At 37.4% G+C, this 23624-nt stretch overlaps 1 protein-coding gene across 2 annotated transcripts in view; it reads right to left on the reverse strand.

The window, feature by feature from the left end:
• LRBA (LPS responsive beige-like anchor protein) overlaps positions 1 to 23624 on the reverse strand; it is a 419408-nt gene that overhangs the window by 23637 nt on the left and 372147 nt on the right. For both annotated transcript variants that reach the window (XM_075709754.1, XM_075709753.1), the window contains 5 exons: positions 20108 to 20197; positions 16610 to 16802; positions 13802 to 13864; positions 10290 to 10445; positions 4747 to 4914 (listed from right to left, as the gene is read on the reverse strand). In XM_075709754.1, coding sequence (XP_075565869.1) covers positions 4747 to 4914; positions 10290 to 10445; positions 13802 to 13864; positions 16610 to 16802; positions 20108 to 20197 — 670 coding nt within the window. The remainder of the gene's footprint in view (positions 1 to 4746; positions 4915 to 10289; positions 10446 to 13801; positions 13865 to 16609; positions 16803 to 20107; positions 20198 to 23624) is intronic.

Genomic DNA, 23624 nt, shown 5'->3' on the forward strand with positions numbered 1-23624 from the left:
GGTTACTAAATCTGGAAGCAAAGAATTGCAGGTCATGGTAATCCAAATAACTGGAAGTTGTTGCAAGAAGGAAATAAATAATCTGTTCTCTACATAAAGAATAAATATATAAGAAACAATAGAGTTCAACTGCTGCAGAAAAGAACTGGATACTAGGCTGACCACTAGGAAAAGACTGCTAATGGTAGGGCTTGTAAAGCCCAAAAATATATTTGCCATAGTTTATAAGAGAAGGTTGGACAAACATGTCGAGAATGTTTTTTTGTGCAGTTAAGCCTTTTTTGGGAAAAGAGAATAGATCAGGTGACCAAAGCTCCTGCACGCCCTGTTTCCTATGGTTCTGTCATTACAAAGTAAAATGCAATCCCTCAACCTAGGAAATGTCCAAACACTAAGAGTTGCCACTTGAGCTTCAAAGCGAGAGTGGGATCTGAAAGTGATGCACACCATTTGTATGCAAATGAATTCTCTCATCTCTTTTCTCCAGCCACCACTCGTAGTTCCCCCCCTCACCCCCCACTTCTCACCTCCCCTCCACCTCCATCTCATTAGGATGGGCAAGCGCAAAACACAGCATCTTTCCCTCTCCCAGTAACCTCTACAAATCCTACCACCCTATTCAGGAATAACACAAGTCCTGAAGCATAGTGTCACATCCCCAAGTGGTACCTTGCTATTAGATCAGAGCCTCTAAATATGCAAAAGCCAACCTTGTGATACAGATCACACATGGGCCTCAAGGGGTACCAAGGGGAGGGTTGCATCCTCTCCCTCCTACCTCCCCCACCTCCCCAAAGCAAGCCACATGCCAAGGAGAGAAAAATAAAAGCCCCTTACGCTATCCAAAGCGACTTTACATCTCCACAGTGAATTATGCTAATTAATGTGAACTCAACATGGCTCAGGGCTATTCTAAAGGATACAACTATTTCAGATCCTATGCTCTGTTCTGAATTATTTCTACGCGTGGTCAGAAATTGTCCACAGAAACATTTCTGCATCAGAAAAGGCCTGTGCACCGAAGTGAAGTACTGCCATGCTTCTACATTTTCAAAACCAATTAATTTAGAAAGAAAAAAACCCTACATTTGATCAAAGAGCATGGTGAAATATTTTTTGAATTTCAGGATTTAATTTGAGAAGGAAAAAAGGACTTAACCTAAATGTAATCAAGCTGTTTTGTGAAGAATAAAAATAGTTTCCAGCAGATGTGTCCCATGTAGGAATTTCATATCTTTGAGATTTAAATTCATCAAATTTGGTTTAAATTGATCAATGCATTCGAGAGTTATTAGGGAGAAACTAAACAGACAGTGAGACTGCATAGGTATAATATCTTTAAGAAGTCAGCTTAAGAGTTAAAAATTAAAGAATGTAAATAATGAGTATTTCAGTAATGTATTTCTTCTGTTAAACCAAAAATGTTAAGAATTTTTCAATATAGTCCAGTTGGTCAGAAAATTGTCCTTGATAAAGAATATCAAACAAAACACTTATTTATCATGTATGCCACAGCCCAGCTGGTTTGTCAACTTGAGTTAAGTACCATTCTAAAACATGAATATATGCAGCCAGAGATCAAGTGCTCAGTGTTTCCTAAAGTAACGAAACCAGATAAAGGAACCTAAATAAAATGTAATTGGTAGAGCAATGGGTGCCCAATGGGATAGCATTTATGGTAGCTTGATCATACTAGTCTGCTGACTGATGTGCATCAGAGGCAACAGGTACTATGAAAAGAAGAAAGAAATGGTCCTGGTTTAGGTTATTTTTGTTGAAAATTCTCTGGCATCATGATTTGGTACAGTGCCACTGAATGCATGTTGCTGTGAAGTCATTTTAGATTGAAATAAGAGATAATTAAATAGAGAAAAAAAATAGGAAGGAAGTATCAACTTTGAGAGTATCTAAAATTCCAATGAATAATGCTCATTGAATGCATGAATAAACTGTATTTTGAGGTAAAAAATCATAAGCTTCAGACACAAAAAGACATCAGACAAGTTAAGTATCTAGCATCCCACAAATGGATGGACATTACAGTTGCAGTAACAGGGCTCAAAACCCAACAAATCTGCTGGTGCTTTCCATTTCTGACAAAATCAGAACTAAGCAGAAACAGCTCTTTTTATTTGCCTTTTCAAAAAAAATCTGACTGAACAGAGATGCCTATAGAGAGCTATTTCTGGGAAAAATTAAACCCCGCAGATTACCATCTCTTTGAAGCAGAAACTGTCTTTTACTATATGCATGTCTAGGCCTATGTGTAGTGCCATGAGATTCCAATTCATAACAAAGGCTTTCAGGCATGCTGTATCACAAAAAAAACCTACATAACGGCAACTAGTAAACACAGTAGCCATTGCCTGTCCCTAAAGTACAAGTTTAATAGGACTGCAAACAAAGAGACTTATCAGGTAGCTATTCTTTGATTCTAAACAGCAGTTAAAATAGCCTAATATTAACTTTGAAAACTTCAAAATGTTAATACGTTAGGAATTTGCATTAGAGAATACAGTCAAGAGATTATAACAAAATCTACCTATTCTAGTTAGATACTAGGTACAAAATCTCAGCATGTGATCTGTTAAGGTCATAAAGGAGCCTATAGCCTCAAGGTCTTGTTCAGAAAGCAGGCAAGCCTAGCAAATACCCCACAAGAAGAACTTCTCAGGACAGGCCTAGGAATCTGCAAAGCTGGGCTGCACTTGCAGGCCTTGAAAACACTGTAAGGAGAGACCTACAAATGTTCACTGCTTCACACCAGTAAAATATTTAGGGTTTTCTCCTCAAAAGGGCAGTTTTGCTCTTCAGGATTTACAAGTTCCCTTGACTGTCAAGCTTTTAAGTTCCTTTCACAGACTTTTTGGATTTTCCAAGTTTACAAGCTCTGCAAAAATAGCACCGAGTTTGCATTTTCTTTAAATTGATAGATTGCAAAGTATGTATAAAGTATTCACAGAGATTCTGTCCCTCAACCAAAGCCATATTTATTTAAAGATGCTCATAAAATTTTGCTAGCCACACCCCAGAAAAGCTCCTATCTCCTGAACTGGGATGTTGGAAAGATAATGGGAACAGTTTGCTCACATCCTCTGCCTGAAGATTCTGCAACTGTGTGAATTGAACTTCGGTATCTTGTTCACTTTTTGAGTAGTTTTCACAGTCAACATCAAATAAATTGCAGGTTAAATCCAGATATTCATTCTGATGTTAATTAGTTGTGCTTCTTTAAAATAGTTCACGGGTCGAAATATCAGTCAAACCACCTCTTTTTTTCAAATGTGAGTAACTCCAGTTGAGTAACAGATTGAGTATGGAACACACAACTTTACCAAATTGATTAATTTGGAAGATATCAGATATTGTTTACGTTCTATGAAATTGTATGCCAGTTGTAACTGCAATATATGTCAGGTATAACAACACTTCTTGTTTTCCACTGCTGTCCATTTTGTCCTCTGCAGACAGGAGATATGTTTTTACTAGTATTTAAACAGGGTCAGAGAAGGCCTGTATGACAGAAAACCTAACAAACACTCTTCTTAAGGCAGACAGAATATACTCCTTCTCACCCCTTCTCTTCAGGGCACTTTCTTTTTGGCTGAACAGGACCTCCGTTTGGCTATGATGCACTCCTCTATTCATGCATGTAAGCTCTCATGAACTGTCTTGAAAGCCTCTTACTCCTGTAAAGTGGCTCACTAAGGCTTTTTCTCAAGCTGCATGTCTGCCTCCTTTGCTTTGGGGATCAGGAATTAATTTTTTGTGTGGAGTGAAACAAGATTGCTTTTCACCTTTCCTGTTAAATAATACAGTCACAGCAGGGTCAAACAGTGATAGCATTTCATTGCTTTCCATAGAAAATTGAGTTAAAAGAGAGAATCTTCATGAGTAATAAGGTTTGGGATTTCCTGGGAAATGGTGCAAGATCGAAGAGGTTAAATTCTTTGGGAAGTGCAAGCTGAGTTTGGGTGGGGAGGGGTTAAAACTGAATTAGGCTGAAGCAGGGTTACTCTGACTTACTAGTTTGGTTATATGGTCTGAGCCCTGTTGCTTGCACTGGAACCAATTAAAATGCCTAGTACGTGAGAGCAAGGATTAGGCACATAGCACCCTACCAAAGTGTTAAATGAAAAAGGTTTTAAGCTTGCTTCTTTAATCTGTCCCACGTGTCTGTCCTTCTTTCACCTAAGTATCCTGCTCAGGCCATTACACATGTCATTACAATGACCTTAGTCTAAGTTAAAAAATCACTGTCTGTGTAACTCTATTGATAGCTGAGGTACCGCTGTGAGAACCTATGTGCATAAGATTACAGGTGCGTAGAATACAGTCTGCACTGGAGTAATGTACAGTCTTTTTTGTTTTAAACAACTCCAATACAGGTATTTAATGAAATCATCATGTTGAGAGAAAAAGATTTACTCGGATTGAATAGGAAATATAAAAAAAACCTCATTCCCTTCTCTCACTCCCAGAGCCACTCCTTCCTAATTAAATGAGTGACAAGAAAAAAATATATTTGTAATGTTCAGTATCCTATCCTTAGGAATTAGTCCTACTTGTGCTGCAAAGCAAGCACTGTTTACCATCAATTCTTTAAACCAGAACTGATCACAACTACAAAAAAAGAAACACTGTACTTTGACATTAATGTTACCTGAAACTTCGTCATACAAAGTGTTCACTCGAGCCATTTTTAGGCAATGTCCTTATAAAACAGGTTTTTCTGGTTTTGCTTACCTCTTGGGTTATCACCAATGATATTGGTTTTGCCATTCCAGTACCAGAGCAGCAATGTTGCATCACGCGATCCTGAGAGAATGTAACAATTTCCTCCAATATAGGACTCAGAACGAGCAAGACAGGTTACAACATCCCAGTGCCCAAATACTACTTGTATCAGTTTACCTGAAACACATAAAATTGATTGTTTTAAAACTATGCTTTTACTCTAAGGCAAATTAAATACATTATAAAGTATTTTAGAAATATTTTCTTTATTAAAAAAGGTTCTAAAAAGAACTGTAGTGGAGAGTACTATTTTTTTTCTTGATTTGGTGGAAACTTATTTAAAAGTGCAGTAGTCCATACAAAAAATATTTACAGTCCATAAATACTATACTTTATTCAAAGACCAATCATGCCAGAAGGTTTTTTTAATTCTGTATGTTTACATTCACTTTACAGGCAGGGAACATGATGAGATTCTCTTTTAAGACAAGTTTAAGGTAAGTTTACTGATTAAAGTTAACAGCAAAAATGCAAATCTGCTGATGATGCGTGAAACAGAATCAGAAGAAGCTACAGAACATTTAGGATCCAGAAGAAATTAGTAGTGTGAGAGCATGTATGTGCATATAGTATATGCAGCTTTTGAGCATCTCCTTGAACAGAGAAAAGGAGATTTAGATGAAAAATTACTCTTGTACCCAGGTTTTTATATCACCATTTAAATGCTTGCCAACTATTTCAAGGGAGTGTCGATCTGCTCGAGGGCAGGAAGATCCCTCCCTGCAGAGCGATCAGGACAGGCTGGACCGATGGGCCAAGGCCAATTGTATGAGGTTCAGCAAGGCCAAGTGCCAGGTCTTGCACTTGGGTCACAACAACCCCATGCAACGCTACAGGCTTGGGGAAGAGTGGCTGGAAAGCTGCCTGGCCAAAAAGGATCTGGGGGTGTTGGTTGACAGCCGGCTGAACATGAGCCAGCAGTGTGCCCAGGTGGCCAAGGCGGCCAACAGCATCCTGGCTTGTATCAGGAATAGTGTGGCCAGCAGGAGCAGGGAGGTGATTGTCCCCCTGTACTTGGCACTGGTGAGGCTGCACCTGGAATACTGTGTCCTGTTTTGGGCCCCTCAGTGCAAGAAGGACATTGAGGTGCTGGAGCGTGTCCAGAGAAGGGCAACGAAGCTGGTGAAGGGTCTGGAGAACAAGTGTTATGAGGAGTGACTGAGGGAACTGGGGTTGTTTAGTCTGGAGAAGAAGAGGCTGAGGGGAGACCTTATCGCTCTCTACAACTGCCTGAAAGGAGGTTGTAGTGAGGTGGGTGTTGATCTCTTCTCCCAAGTAACTTGCGACAGGACAAGAGGAAATGGCCTCAAATTGCGTCAGGGGAGGTTTAGATTGGATATTAGGAAAAAGTTCTTTACTGAAAGAGCGGTCAAGCATTGGAACAGGCTGCCCAGAGAGGTGGTGGAGTCGCCATTCCTGGAGGTGTTCAAAAAACATGTAGACGTGGCACTTTGGGACATGGTTTAGTAGGCATAGTGGTATTGGGTTGACGGTTGGATTAGATGATCTTAGAGGTCTTTTCCAACCTTAATGATTCTGTTCTGTTCTATTCTTTTAAGACTTCTGTAATGTTCAAAAAACCTCAGAAGACAAACCTGGAAAAAACTCTGTTAGGACAAACACTTGTACCACTGGTAAGAGACATAAATGTGAAAAAGAAAGGAAAGCCTAGGCAGTTAAAAATGTGCCATTTGAGGGTCTGTATTAACATGAATATGACTATTAGCTTTTAACCTTAACTAAACAGGACAATATTTTCAGAAAAATGTAAATTTGGATGCTCATGCATAGTGGATTTGCATGTGGGAGAGGAAACAAACACATGTAAGGTCACCCACAGTAGATCACAGAGGCTGGCTCCTATATAGCAAACACGTCACGTGTCCTGCTGGTTTCTGGATCTGCCAGCAGCATACATGATCCTATGAAATGAGAATGTAAGCACTAAAATCCATCTCGTTGCATTTGCTGAAGCCTAGCAACTGCAGATCTTGTAGTGACAGGACAAAAGATACACAGAAACATTTTTCTATGCACCTGCTTGGCCAATTCAGGTAACATGGGCCAGGCCAAATTCTGCATCCAATGTCACAAGGAGTGTGATGTGTGATGTGTGATGCCATTAATGTGTGACCTCAGATTCCTCAGCCCAAATGACCATGCATCCATTTGTACTTTGGACTGAATAAAAATGAGTAAGATCAGAAGGGGAAAAGAGTGATGGCTTTGGAAGGATTAATAACAAAGGCCAGAAAAGAAACAGGAAATGCAAACTACTGTACCTGAAATAACATGTTCGGAAAAGTGTTTAAAAATAGTAACTAGCAACATGACAAGTAGTAACACAAATCATTTTTGGGACTCAAATTAAGCACATCTTAATAAAATATTTTGGTGCACGAATTAAAAACAATTAGTCAATCATATAATATGGCTAGTAGGACAGATTTCATAGCCCTCTTTCTACGCAGTACAAGGGCACTGTATTCATATCCAGCCACTAAATAACACTAACAGTAATAGAAGACTTAAGGGAGTGGTTCTGAGGAAAGACTGAAAGTAATGTTAACAGCCTGATTTATAACAGAAGATCAAAAAGGTAACTGCATTGAAGTGGAGAAAACCAGAAAAAAACAAGAGAAAGGTATGAATATCTACAAAAAAGGGGAATGACTGACTTTAGTACATGAAGAAAAAATAGAATAACATGATGCAGTTTAAAGGAAACCTGTACATCGGATTTAAAATAAAGCACTGACAAAACTGATTAGGCAAATATAATCCTCCAAGAGAAATTGTGAAATGAAGTACGATCACATGAGCTTTTTCTGGCTGGAAGGGGGCAAAACCCTGGAACATACACTTACCGTGCAGATCTACCTTGTATCGGAAAGGAGAGTAACTCAGGGATCAAGTCTTTCACTCATCTCTCTGAGTTGGTAATAGCGTTCTACAGAGGTCATCTCTACACAGCAGGGCTTTAATTTGTGCCACAGGGTCACCTAACTTTCTCAGATGCTGACCAGTCAACAGATTTAGTCAGAAGTTAACTGAACTTCACAGCTAGGAGCAGTGAAACACTCACAGACTATGTAACCTCATTTTGGCAATATACAAAAACATCTTACCAAGTGTATGTTTTTCCCTGAAAATTCAAGTTGTCAATTACATGGTTTAGGTTTGAGAATAATTTAATTATGTGATATATTTTTCAGTTGTATAGCTGTAGGTATTCAACTACCTGAGGTGATTTATACTTTTAGAACACAAGTTTATGCTATAAACATCGCTGAGTTATAGAGATCTCTCTTTCAATTATATTCTATGTTTATAGTTTCTGTTGTAGAAAACAAACATTTCTCAAGGCTATTCGTTTGACAGTTGATCGTGTAGTTGCACTGCCTTGTTAGTTTTACTTTGTCACTGTGCAGCTAAGGTTCAATCAATTCCATCAAAACAAGAAATAAGCTTTTGCTCTTTCATATTAGTTAAAAAAAAATATTTAATCCATAAGAGTTCCTCAACTTTTTTGTTTCAAGTTGTCCTCTCTATACAGTAATATCAAATTTTACCATATGCACTCAGATATCCCTTTTTGACAGAACAAATTTTCTAGTTAATGTTTTATTTGACAGCTGTGCTACAAATAATTAAAAGAAAAAGAAGACTCAAATCTCTGCACTACTGAATCTAAAATGCTGTCTAGAAATCATTCACGCTGCTGGAGGAAGGTTTTATTGTACTTCTGCTATACTAGCTGTGCTGAGAACCCATGATTTATGTTACAAGTATATCCTGTTAAAAAAGCCCAAACACAAGATCTAGTAGGAAAAAGGTTCCCTTTTTGTGTAAATGCTAAAATACAACTGAATTCAACACTTGCAATCACTTGCCATTGTGTATCACTGATCACATCATCTTTTTCCCTTGCTGTTCTGCTGATTTCAGAATAAGTATTTCACTACTGTATTCTCATTTTAATTCAAAGCAAAATAAACTACATCTGAATTCACTTGATTTGAGATAGAACTAGAGTTGCTATATTGACAAACAGGAGACGCAGAAAACACAAATTTTCTGCAACTTCTTTGACAACTGTATTTTCATTTATACCACAATTAGCTACAGTAGTAACGAGATGCCTGGTGTATCTGACTTATACACAGAAGACGTAACTTCGTGAGATATTTGTAGTTCAGACTGATACAGGACAAAGCTACCAAATTCATACAAGTTCCTTCTGTAGGTGTAAAATAAAATATATCCTCCAACATAAAATAATTAGCTCCCCTATTCATATAAATCAAGAATATACACTGAATATTTATCACTTCTATCTCACTTTTCTGAAGACCTCCTTCAAATTCACAGTTTTATGTAAATTTATTTTCATCAATGAGAAAATTAAACTAAGAAGGGTCTAACAAGATGTCTGCGTAATGAATTGTAGGCAGTCAATATGAAGTAAATGGAACTTCTCCTTTATACTTAAGGCTTTAAAATCGCAAAACTGACAGATACGCTAAAATATGCCATGAGATCTAGTCTTAACAGATTTCATTAAAGACCATCCTGTTTTGTTAAACATTTTGGTTTGCCAAGTGTGAAAAACACTATTAACTAATATATTTAAGAAATGATGACAAACATGTAGGATATTCCCTAGGGATTAATAACTTACTGGAAAGCTTGATGGCACACACACATTAACCACACCGGGTCATTAATCCCAAAGAAGTACCTTGCAGTGAGGTCGCTATTCCCATTATAAGATAATGAAAGGGAAAAAAATCATACCTATTTTTTTCTGGGGCTCCATGGCTTTTAAATTCCTGTAGCTCTTACACTGAAAGATTCTTTTCTATTTAGCATGACACATGCATGACTTCAATGGTTTGGATACATGCCAGCTGACACACTAATTTAACTGCTGCCCATTATATCGATCAGTTTATGTTATATGAAAGAATTCAGTGGCTCCAAATCAATTTTTCTATTATAGCATAGCTTTCAAACACTTTCATAAGTATCCTTTCACCAGATTTCAGGACTTCACGTCTGTTCTTATTCTGTGGTGCTTGCCTGTATTTCCTCAAAAAAAATTCTCTGGTGCTGAAAACCAGCCAGAGTTAAATTCAAGTAAGCACTCTAAGAACAATTAATTCTCCTGGTATGCAAAGCTTCACAAAAACTCATTTACTTGTGGAAACTACAGTGTAAGAATAGGCGTGCCTGTCATATAGATTTGAAGTGTGATGCTATGGTTAAACAAGAGCTCCTTGTCTTACATTTGCCACCATTCCACAAAAATGATGGCATACAATACACAGTAGCAGTGAGTAAGAAAAGATTTGACAAATATTATTAATAGGGGAATAAATACATACTCTGCTTTTTCCACCTGCTCTCCATTCCTTCTTTATTTGAAACAGTAGGTTGACAATGAACAGAAAAATCTTTTAGGCTAGTCCCGTGTTTTAAAAATACACTACCTGAGTCAGTAGAATAAACTCGGAAACTCTTGTCCCAGAAGCCACAGACCAAGATGTAACGATTATCAGAGGTGATGACAAAACACTGGGAATGTATCTGAATGCTTTGGTCTAAAAGGTCAGTGATTTGCCTTCTGTGCATACCTGTATTGCTGGCTGAACAGAAAGACACACAAATAAGAAATTTTAGCACCCACATTCACAGAACAAAAGCACATTTTAGAAACTTACATTCACACCGAAACTATTCTTCACTGCTGTTACTTGTTTTTTGTAACATTTTCTTTCTACTTTTACTATAAAATACTCATTACACTTCTGGGAACAATGCTAATTCCTTGTAGTATATATTCTAAAGCAGAAGAAATCCCTTCTTTGAGTCAAATGCAGCTGACAAATATAAATGAAAGATTGCAAAAACAAACGATACATGAAAATATAATAAGCTTCCTTCCCCCCTTCTTCTAGTATAGGAAATTAAAAATTAAGAAACAAATGAAGGGAATGTAATTAGAAGACAGTACATACACATATATGCTATATAGTGGCTCAAATGCAGCAGACAATGGAATTATGATTTCAAAATCATACACAAGTATTTCATTACAAGCATTGTAATTTAAAAAAAAAATAACTGCAGTAAACATTACTGCCGTTTCACACTTTTTTGAGCATTGCACAAAAATTAACCAGCTTATCTCCACAATCTCCTTTACGGTTGAGAGAAAATATTTATCCTACTTTGATCACCTGCTGTTTTATTTCCCCAGATAATCTTGCATTGTGTACCCACAGAATGGATGGGAATTGATTAATGAACACATTTTTCATATTGTATTTTGTCCTTATTAATTGATGTGTGTGCATATATATATGGGTCCTTATAGATATATATCATGAAAATACTACACTGTAGGAAGAACTTCTAATGCGCTTTGTTCCCAAGCGAACCTGACTCCCATCCCAGGCAAGTAAGTTCTCCTGCGCCTGGGTTTGCCCGCCAACTGCTTGGAGCACCATTACTTCCATTCCAGGTGGTCCCCAAGACCTGTCTTTGTCCTGGTCTTGTGCTCTTCTTTACTCTTTGTTCTTTAACTTCTTTCCATTCTCACAGGCTAGCTATCCCCTAAGCTTTGGGCTTATTCCATTTACTCTATATCAAATCCTTTATTTATTTACGCTTTCGCTATGTTTAAAATGTTGATACTGTCTTGTCCATATGGGTAGCAAATGATTTAGCAAGGTATTGCCAGTTGCTCTGCAGGTAACACATAATGGTGCCTTGACTGCTGTTGGGACCACTTAGACTAACAACAATGCATTATAAATGCACGGTGAAGCGTTCTGTATCACAAAATAATGGCAAATAAACCCCCCCAAAAAACATGCAGCTGGACACATTCCGTGTGGATAAGACATTCAAACACTTCACCTGAAAAAGAGGTCTAGGATCTATGTCATATCAGACATTGCTGTTTTACATCTTCCTGTGCAACTGGAAAATGAGGACAGCAGGAATCCCTCCTTATGGCCAAGACAGCAACAAGATTCCTGCTATAATCATAAAAGTGTAATTTTGTGGTCCTCTTAGGTGCCATTTCTAGGTAAATGTGTCTAGCCACAATTAAAAACCTTTAATATTATCTACATAATTACTTGCTTGTACCCAATGATGCTACTTAACAGTGACAAAGAAAGCCTTAAACCTTTTAAACTATGTCCAATGTAATCACAAGGCTGATTTGAGGTCTATTGTATGAAGATACTATTAAACCATTTTTCAGAACTGTGAACATTGATTTTAAAGGTGTTTACACCAAACAAAAGTCAAAGTATTTTGTAAATTAAAGGCAAGCCTGAAAATGGAATTATGATTTTAAAATTATGAAAAATGCAAATGAAAGTAAGAATTTTATTTCCTTCCTAATGTTCTTCACAGTATCTAGAAAAATCATCAGACAGGCCCGATGTGATTTTGGTTTGGTTTTTTTTTTTCTGTGATGTTTATTTGTATTTTTAAGATCTACTTGATAGAAGGTTTTAAAGCAGAACATACATTTCCTGCTCCAAACACTTTTTGGATAAAGTCTATTTCAGGAAGGAAAGGAGAGTTACAGCACATGTCCTCCTCATTATAAATTCTAAGTATTGCATTATTCAGATGGAAATTGATTTTAAAAATTTTGGAAAAACATTTAAGTTTTATCAGGTCTATAAAATGGTTTAATATGCCCACACTGTTCCTGATTTAACTATCATAGAGCTTACCCAGCAAAATGGCTACACAGCAACAGTCTGTATCTACAGACAGATACAATGCACTTCCTACTGTGATATGCGTATTAGTTTTGAAATTAATTCTCACTGGCCAACAGACCTGTCATTCAAACCTATCCAGGCAAGTTCATTTTTGCTCTGATTTTTTGATGCTTCTATAATAGGCCACTTCACTTCTTTTTCACTTAAACTACCATCCTGAAATGGACAGTTTAAAAAACAGAGCTAAGTTTGAAGTCTTACAGAATTGGGGGTGGGGGTAGGAAATCCTGTCGTCTTGCTCCTGTGAACTTGTGAATTGTCCTACAACTAGTTTGTATTTTGGGGTTAGGTTGTTTGAGGTTTTTTTGATCACGTTTAAGGTTCCATTTGCCATGCTACAGGCTCCTGAATTATAGTCCAAGTATGCACTCCCCAAAGTTGGCTCTGTAATGAAAGAACTGACCAAACTCTAACCATGCTAATAGAAAAATCAGCTCTATATAAACTAATAAACCTCTATAATAAAAAGTCATGAATTGAATCTATTACACTGAGTCATTAAATAAGAGAGAGACATTCCTCCACCCCTTTTTAATAAGATAAAAACATACACAAATTTAAGTAGTGATGCTGATCAAAAGATGCAATACCCTTGAAAAATGAATACTAATATCTCAATACTAAAATGGAGTGGGCAATATATTTCAACTTTGAAACCGCTTTGCAAATACACATTAATCCCCTCAGCCCGAACAGCAGGTCTCTGAAGAAAGGATTGATCTCCTTTAATGATGAAACCCTGGCACCATGGTTTTATTTTTCACAACACGGTGCAGTTAAGAACCCCACTGTTATTATGAAAATTTCCTCAGCAAAGGAGCTCCATCACATTACCAGTGCACCAATTCATCATAACGTGCCTCGCTCCTGCTCATCAACAAGTCTGAGTGATGAAAAGATCCAATATTATCCTGACAGTACTTCATGCACATTCTCAATCACACATTATTACAGCATCCATATTAATTTTCACTGACACGCGTCCTAGGCCTGTTCAAATTAGGCAAACCAACGAGGGGGAGTTGATGAAATACCAGCATAGCCACAGCTCATTGCATTCCAATTTGCATGCAAATGGTTTATCAGGAAAATTCCATTCCCAGCAACCAGCAAGTGAAAAACAACCGTAATCTACACTTCAGGGCCACCATACAGAGCTTAATGAATCGCAAAGAGAGAAGGAAGTGACAGACCTATGAGAGGATCGATTTCCACTGGCAGCTGGTAAGGCTGGTCTTGTACAGCACCTTGATGAGCTGGAATTCAGGAAAGAAGATTTTAAAACTCCGCATTTTTTTAATATGTAAAGCCACATACATTTTATAAATCAAAGCTACATCCTTTTTTTAAAACTATTCAAGATTCTTCCGCATCAATTGAATTAAAAAAAAAAAAATCCAGGTGCTTTTGCAGGCTGCTTATTAAACATTTATTTTAGATTAGTGCTATTCTGAATGTATGCCATCAGCAGCAGCTCCGGTCCTGAGCCATAAGCTCTAGCAGATGCTTTACTGGCAACCTCTCCTGTCGCAACAAAACAAAATTAAGTGGTAAAGAGCACTGAAAACAAAATGTGACAACCATCTGCTGACTGTAGCAAATACTATTTTCCTCTTTACTTTTTAAAGCACTGCTTTGAACAAGTGAAGCACAAAGGACATTTTTTTAAAAAAAGTCTGCTTATGATGCAGACAGGGAAATCTCATAGTCATCCAGTATTTAAGGATTCATCCATCACCAAAAACTATTTATTTGCAAGTTTGCATAGAAGTTAATATATAATTCTGCTGACCTACATTTCATCTGAGCACCTGGCATAACGGTGAAATGTTTACCTCCTGAATTTTCCTTCAGTGTTAAAAAAAAGCCTTTTTTTTCATAGCCTCACTAAAAACAAGCAAGCAAGCAAGAAAACTGCCTGCCTGCCCCACCACCCCCCCCTGCCAACAGCCCACAAGACATTCTTGGAAGTGGAACCAAGAATAATGGCTGAATACTTACACCTACGATTCTTCTATCTACCATCCATAGCTCAATACAAACATTAGTATCAATAGAAGGTTTTCATAAGTAATTGGGAAGTCAAAGCTCTGCTGCAAATGAAACACTAACACAGAACACAGAACAAAACATGAAATCCATGAGACAAAATGGAGGCACCCCATTGGGTACCAGTGCCATTAGATGTCAGCAAAGCCACCAAACTCATATACAAAAGCAGGAATGAGATTTTTAATTACACATCAGAGACAACTGGTCACTTGGCAACTTTTTTACCATGATGCCTCATTAGCAAAGACAATGCTAAGCCCACAGCAGGAGATATGGAGCAGTAATGACACCTGCCCTCTAATCCTAGCAGATCCCATTTTGGTATAAAATTTGAAGGCAACAATAGTGAAGGCCAGTCTCAGGAGTCCATACCCAGATATCTTAAGCATAGTACTCCATTAACAGCCTGCAGCTGGTCAGCATGCTCTCAAAGAGGTGAGGCGGTGGATTTTTGTTGGGTTTTGGTTTTGTTTGGTTGGCTTTTGCTTGTCTTAACTGTAGGTTTTCTTGAGCTCTTTGTAAAGGCAAGACAAGTGTAAAATGCCTCTAAATGAAAAAATAGTGACTCAAAAGCACAGCTCACTGTCCTCCCTTTCAGAGGTGAGGGAAAAAGCAAAATCTGAAAGGTTTGTTTGACTTCAAACAGTTGATTACTACACACAACAATTGGTTGCTTCCTCGCAGATCATCAACTAGCAGACTTACGAGGAAATCAAAAGCAAATCCTACCACTTTAGAACCTCTTCTTTTCCCATGACTGTTGTATGTCCACAAAGGCTAGTTTTTAACAGCCTTGAATATTATACGCCCAAGGTCACACATCCAAGGTATGAGAGGATATTGCCATTCTCCTTTCAAACAAATGTCAAGAGCCCTGTAAATAGTTCTTGCTCACAACTTGTTATCTAGACAAGCCTCCCTTCCCCCCTTCCTTCCCACCCTCCTTTTCAAGCATTTCTTGGGTGGGTGAAATAATACATAGATGTTTCTATTTGTACAATTTTGAGAGGTAATTTGTAAGAATTAGGAAAAAGTGTGGGAGTCATCTGGCTTTTTTCAAAATGTAATCAAGGACCATGGGTCCAGATTTCTTAGTAGGAATTTCAGTGATGCAAGTATTACTCTCGTGCAAATATCTTCTATTTAAGTTATTTGAGTAGAAGCTCTTTTTTCCCTTCCTTGGAAAACCTTTGACCAGATTTACTGTATAGCACTGAAATAAACTACCTTTCACAGCTTGGGCCTGAGACTGTCATAGTCAGGGAAAGGAGGATGAGTGCATTTAAGATTAGTGAACATGAGACTTGAAAACAGAATTACTATATTCTCAAGTCCAACACATTTTTAAAGGAAAATTAATTTGATTGGTTGCTATGCAAATGGATATGTTGTTTTCCTTTCATATTGACAAATACATAAGCACCTAATAACTCTGGGATGGTTAAGTTACAGAAGACAGAGACTTCAAATATGTTTGATCTTCTAATACTCATTGAGTGGCAAAACATCAGAATATGGTGTTCATAATCAACCAGAAAAAGATAGCAGAAAAAATTTCAGGGAAGTTCTACATGCTTTAAAACTTGTCTTTGACATGATATGGTTCAGGCTTCCATCCGACTGAAAAACAAATTCAAGAGGAAGAGTGTCACACTATCAATCAGATAGTGATACACTTTTTGTCTTCTTGCATAGTGCCTGATGGCCTGGAAAGCAATATACTGTTGTTACAAACCTTCTGTGTGCTACACGTTCTTACTACACAATAGGTCAGATTACCTTTTTAAGGAGAAACTAAGTCCACATGTGAAGAGCACACTGTGTTAGTGAACTGGACTTGCTCTTCACACTTTAAATTTAAAACAGTTCTGCAACAAATTTTGAAACAGACAACAGAAGTACTGCTTGATGGCAATGGTTTCTTAAGGTACTTACTTCAATTTACTTACCAGGAAGATTATGCCACTTGTTTACAGCAAATAGCCTATTTGCAGTAACTGTGATTACAGCAGGAGTGGCCAGACCAGGCTGGGTGTTGGCTGCTACATGAGTGACAGGAGAGTTGGATGGGAACTTTAGAACCATGATAACGCCCTGTTGAGCTTGGTCTGTGAACATCAACGGACTCTGCAGGAGGAGATACTGTTGAGTGCACACAACAAGAACCCAAATACACGGGAAAAGAAAACATGGGGAAGAGAAAAGAAGACAGGACAAGAGAAGGAAGACTGGATTAAAACACGCAAGATCCAAAAGCAGCTGCAGTAAAAAGCAAATGTAGTAATAGTGGACAGGCTTGTGGAAACAACCATTTTAGGTAGAAAAACCTTCATGTACACTATTAATTTGAGGGCCTCGTTGAACACAGGGTGTCTGTATACACACTTCGCTACAGATCACAGCAGATTAAACTGAAAGTTTCCAATCACCTATCTCTGCCAAAAGAATTCTCCTTCATATCTGCAGAGATAGTATGTCAAGGAAAGCATGCCAAACTAGGAGGGAACAAAAAAAAAAAAAAAAGTAAGCAAAAGAAATTCCTGCTCCCAGAGATTGTCTCAAGTTGCATTAAATTGGCAGACTGCAATTCTTTACAAGCCAGATGAGAACATGAAAGCACATTAAAATAAACAGATACACACATACGTTAGATATATGTTCTGTATATATTTCTGGTGTACAAAAATAAGATTTATGAATGCAAAGTAGAAGACTTCACTGCAAATGTGTTTCAAAGGACAAACGTAATTAAATGCAGTTGTGAAGAATATAAAGTGGACGTGATTACAGACACTATCCTGAGTTCTTTCTAGAAATACTAGAGGGAGGGAATGAATCCAGACTCTCATTTTCAGCATAATATTTTTAGGTTTTAGTTTTTCAATTTAGCAAGTTGAAAAGTTTAATAACTTTTTAACTAAGCTCTCTACAATACTGCAAATGTCAAAACAAAATATTGAGGACCTTAGATCCAGATACCAAGCATAAGGAGGAAAAGCAACACTTAATGGGTTTGTGATTGTGCGGTGTACCTAAAAAAGAGAAATCCCTTGAGATGTAGAAATACAACCATCCTAGTCACCAGTAGCCATGTTGCTCTAGTATTTGTAATTTTCTAATAACTGAATTAGAACACTAATGAAGTGTTCTTGGCTATTTTCCACCTGCAATATTTCATTACATATATGTGTATGTAAGTGCATACATTTAATGTATATTTATACAGAACTAATAAAAAAATTAAATACATTTGCATTTTTATTATCACTCCTTTTTAAAAAGTTATTAGGAGTACTTAGAAAAACATATTGCTCTATGAATTCCTATTTACAGTCTTTGCATAAAGGTGTAAATAAAAGCAACTAATAAGCTACCCAGACACCCTTCTGAGCAAGTGGCTAAAAGCCAATCAATATTATGAGTTAATCCTCCCTGGATGCTCATTCAATTAAAGGTGTCAGTAATGCCTCATCTGATGTGGCCTCAATTAAATCCTGCTATCTGATGGTTGAAAACACAAGGGGATACAGCAACAGCAGCAAAACCAGACAAATAGGCAGACTTCGTGTGACTGCTAATTACTACACCTGGTGTATATTATGGCTTGTGCGCTTAACACAGCACGTGGTAGCTTTCAATTCGGCGGTATTCGTGCATACATGCACACACACACACGAAAACAGAAAACTCAGTAAATAATACAACTAGAAATAATCCAAAATTGTGACAGGAGAAACATCCTTACTGTATTTCAGCTCCAGGAATACTACTTTTAAAACCACTTAATATAGTGCTATTATACAATCATGTATTAATAACCACAAAACTGGTCAAAGCAAGTGGAGAACTAAGGGTTTTTTTCTGTGTGTACCTCAGCCCAAAAAAACCACAGGAGTTAGAAACAGTTAACTTCATAGAATTTAACTTCTTCCATTACATACTAAATCTTTACTAATTCAGCATCATGAAAAATATTATGACAAAACCACACAAACTGCTTCCTGGCATCAAATTTATTTATATAACAATGGGTCTGACAAACACATCAACAATCAACTTCTCAGGTTCCTCCTCTTCCTGAAACAAATCCCTCTAAATTAGGGCAAGTTTCTAGTGCATGGCACCATGACAGACGGACACACATATGGCGTGTAGCTGCATGATGAGGGCACTTGGGCTCCCCAACATACCTGCTAACAGGGCTCTTCTGAAAAAGAAAGCCCTGTGGGTTACACACACAAGTCACTGCAGTGGTCTGCAGCCCTGGGACACTACCTGGGAGGTGTAATGGGCCAGCAGACCACAAATCAGCACAATCAGCTCTGTCTATCCAGTACACAGGATCCCAGGGCAGGAGCATGTCTACAGCACAGCTGTCAAAGTGTAGTTATGTACTGGCTGCAGAAAGGGTGGTGGGGATGGGGGAGAGTGAGCTGAGCAAGTCTCATGTACAACACATGACATATTTGAGAAAGGCTAGGAGCTCAATTTGACAAGAAAGTTTGCATTTCTTAGACTCCTAAATCACAAAGTTTGTAAGCTACTTTGGAAACGTTTCAGATTTTTGGTGTAATTTTTCTAAAACCTTTTGCATTTCATATATGTTTTTAATCTAATAACCTTAGTCTGCTCGAGTAGGACATACGTCTTACAGAACGTACAACAAGAAAATGTCTTTTTTTATATTTCTGTGTAAAATGTCCATCTTAACAATAAGGGAATGTAACCTTTTGAAAAACTTGTGAATTAGCAGACCATTTGCTCCACTTCTCAGAGTATCACTTCACATACTTAGTTCTGGATCTATGACAACACAAATGATCTTTTAGACCCAAGGACTGCACACAACACGATATGGAAAGTAATCAGTAATAAAATAATAGTTTGTATAATAAAATTATATTAGACACAAGTAGAGGTAAAAGGGAAAGCATGTTAATGCTCACTGCCTGGATTTTATCACCCTAGCTTTACTGCAAAACACATTTAGTCACATTCTTTGCTATGTAAGTTTCAGCTCATGAATTCCTAGTAATCCTGGTTTTAGGGGAAAACCTATGCCTGGGGGAAAAGACAAGGAAGTTCCACCTCCTAAATCCATGCTTCTTGGGGAATCTGCCAAAGATTAACTAAATTGTCTCCATGATGACTGGCTCTCACCTGTACAGGTATGGTATTAACAAAATCAACTGATGAAGTGTTCTTAGATCACACTGACAAAAAAAGGTCTGTACTAGAAATCAATACAGTCCTTTCAGCAATAAATAAAATAATAGTTAAGCACTGCATACACTCCTAGTCCTACAAAATCATAACTCATCTGCTGTTTTTAATAACACAATGCCACAACCACATAAAAGCAGAGAGAAGTGGCCGGTTCTGTGACTTTAAGATAGCAAAGGAAGTGAACAAAATGGCAGGTCACAAAGAGTTAACATGGTACTTACCACCTGCATGGCAGAACTTCTTGGAGGATGTGGTTCTATGAGCAGTTGGGAAGGGGTCTGTCCAAAACTTCGTATTTGAGCTTCAACAGCCTGGAAAAGGCACAGGCAGGTTTGCATGTTAAGAGGTGCTAATTACAGGCAATAGAACCGTAACTGTCACCTGAAAATGTCATTCCACACTTCTGGCTTGTTTCATGTTGAAAATCAACCCCGTGTGTTCACTGTGGGGCTAAGTGCTTGGCACTGGTACTAAGAATGAGGTAATCATTTTAGTACTGTGGATGCTATTTCCATGAGAAACTCTGCAAAACCTCATCCTGCTCAATGATATTAAACAGAAACAAGCTATTATAATCAGAAACCCTCCTTATTGGCTCCATTTTTCCTTTCTAACACTGGTTTATCCTGTTTGTATCATAACTCAGAAACAAAAGTTAATTTTTAAAGTTTCTATAGGTATTAAGTGTTCTACTTTCTATTTAAACTCCATTGCTTAGTTTCACAGCAATAACTACAATGAAAATGACACCCAGCTTTTTTCTTATTTTTATTTTTATTCAAAAAGAGCAAACAACTTCAGGATGCATTGAACTACCAACAGCAAGACTAATATTAAATGCAGCTAAAGAAGAATGTGAAGATATAATGCAATACATTTTTAAAAAAGTTTCTCTGTATCTTCAACAACATGCTTCATCACTTTCTTCATAGAGCACACATGAAAATACCATCTCATGCTCAGTCATTTCTTAAAAATAATTATTCTGAAATGTATGAACTTACAGCTCTTCCTTAGGCATGTCCAACTAGTTTTCCATGTTGCCACTTGTTGGCCCACTAGATTAAAGATAAAATCAAGCAGCCCAAATTCAACAAGTTATTTCTTGTCAGCCAGGCCCCTGCACTATCCACAGAAACAGGCTAATACTACAGAAAATCTTAAATCATTAAATCTCTTTCATTGTAAGCTAAACTAAGTAAAATTACCTTGTATTTGCTGTGGGCTAACAGATTGCATATGGGCCAATACTTTAGTTTCTCTGTTGCATGGTGCATTGAGCCCTACATTCTCAAAAGTGTCTAGCAATGCTGAGTACCAAACGTGAGGCATTAGCAAGTTCTACTTTCAAAAGAAGTCCTGAAAATCAGGCCCTTCAAAAAAAGTGTTTTAAATGGGACGCTTGAATGCTAAAACACAAAACCACTAGCCACTTTTTAGCTATTAGAACACCATGTTTTTCTCTCAGAGATTCTTCTTTTTCATGGTTCAACATACCCTGAGGCTCCTTACACTTATATCTCTATTTTAGCTATCCATTAAAATTTTTGAGACAATGGAATAACACTTATGCTGATCTTACTCTTACGAACAATTATTTTTAGGTCATAATAAAGACTATTACTAGGACATGCAATGTTTTCCTGTTACAGAAATAACAAAACCAAAAGTAGAATGCACCTGAGGCCTTGAGATCATCAAAAATAATCATCCTCTGATAGGAAACATGCCATCCAAAACACTTGACCTTATTATATTTGGCAGGGCTTTTGAAACATCTGAACTCACCAGAACAGGATTTGTAATTACTCTATGGACAGATTCTAACACTCCTGCCTACTCTGGGAAGCACCTCAATCTTCAAAGAACTCGTGAATAAGTAAGTTTATCAAAAAGCTGGCTGAAATCTGACATAAAACCACTGTGATTCAACAAGTATTTCTGAGGAACAGCAGTATCAGATTTGTGAAACACTAAAGCTCAGTAAGACCGTCAGAGTTCCCTTCCTAGTGATGAGACATGCTACATTAAAATGCAAATCTGGGTTTTGTGACTTAAGATATCAGGAGAATCACAAGGGCATAGAATTTGATGTCCCTTAAGACATGAGGCATTAACAAAGCAACAGCATACTGGTCAGCAGCTCTACCCTCTCCACAAAAAGCTGTTTGTTTCAAAACATCCAGATTAAAAAGATTTGCCTACATTTACTTGCAGATTGAGTGGAATATCTTTACTAGCAAATGGGAATCTGTGTTGTATTGAGAGCGGAACCAGAAGAACATAGGAGGAGCAGAATGCAGACAGTACTGGATGTCAGTTATTCTGTGCTTGTTAAAATCTTTAGGGCAAATCTACAGTCTATAGGATTGACTATTTATTTCCTATAAAATATATACCCAATATATTATTCAAAATGAATACAATATTCTTGAAGCCCAACTCCCACACATTTCTTTTAGAGCTGAAAATAGAATAGATAAAATGAGGCAATAATAAGATTCAGATTTGTTAACTTCCTTGTATATTGACTTATGATCAATATAGAAACTTCCATTCCCAAATAGCCCACGTTCATCATTTAAATGGAGTCAGAATTTTGTCTTACCTATGAAATCTGGTATGTCCTTTAATTCCCAATGCTACCTCTACATCTATACTCTCTTACCTAGCACCAGTATTAAGAAAGGGAAAATTAAACACAAAATACCACATATTGTTGCAGAGCATTTCAAATACTTCAAATACATTCATTAGAACAAGGGCCCAAACTGATGTAGAACAAAAATCAGATGTTGTAATTGCTTTAATCAATGAAAGATCAGCAGTCAGAATGCTATTTTCCACAGTCCAGATCTTAGAGGAACTCACTACCTTCCAGCAACATAAAAACTGGAAGACACACAGTTACGATTCCACTGCTTACTCACATACATGATGCTCATCATTATCACACTCCTAGACCACACAACAGCAGCAGCAGAACAGCTATTTGTCTCACACCCACCATCAGTGCAGAAAATAATCCCTCTGGGACATTAAAACCAAGTATAAAATATTCTACTCAACCCGCAAGTAGATAGCCACTGCCTGTTTTCACAGTGTTCTATCAGAACTGGTGAAACTGCTGACCAATGGGACAATGATTTTGCCAAAGCCTGCCTTAGAGGACCACAAATTCTCCATTTTCAGTCTTTAACAGACAGATTCTACATCCATGTTTATGATCTAGCTTGAGTTTGGGATTTACCGTTCCAGCACAAACACGTCTTTTAGACTCATTAGGTTCCATCTGGTCCTTCCAAAAAATACGAGAGCCTACATTTCCAGGATTACAATAGCCCCCTGATACAATCTTTCCCTTTTAACCAACAGAACCGGGAAAAATCTATATTCAGATCATGTCCTACCACAGGTAACAAGGTTTCATAAAACACCAAAACTGTACACAGAGTAAAGGCACAGATATTGGTATCTGTACATCCTCTTTACTGACATCTTCAGAGATACAAAAGGAATTTGAAAAACTGTTGAGTAAAGGCAATGACACTTGGACAATTGTGTCTAGACACAGTGCCTAGACTTCAGTATAAAAACAGTTTGCATTCATTTTAATTACCGAGGAAAAAAAGTAAAGATTTCTTTATTTAGCTTCAACATTTCTTAATTATGACCAAAAGAGTGTACTAGCAACCCCAAACGATTCCTTTGTTTTCCCAGATTGTATTCAAAGTCAAT

The sequence above is a fragment of the Pelecanus crispus genome, chromosome 4 (assembly GCF_030463565.1).
Source record: "Pelecanus crispus isolate bPelCri1 chromosome 4, bPelCri1.pri, whole genome shotgun sequence".
Classification (NCBI taxonomy): Eukaryota; Metazoa; Chordata; class Aves; order Pelecaniformes; family Pelecanidae; genus Pelecanus; species Pelecanus crispus.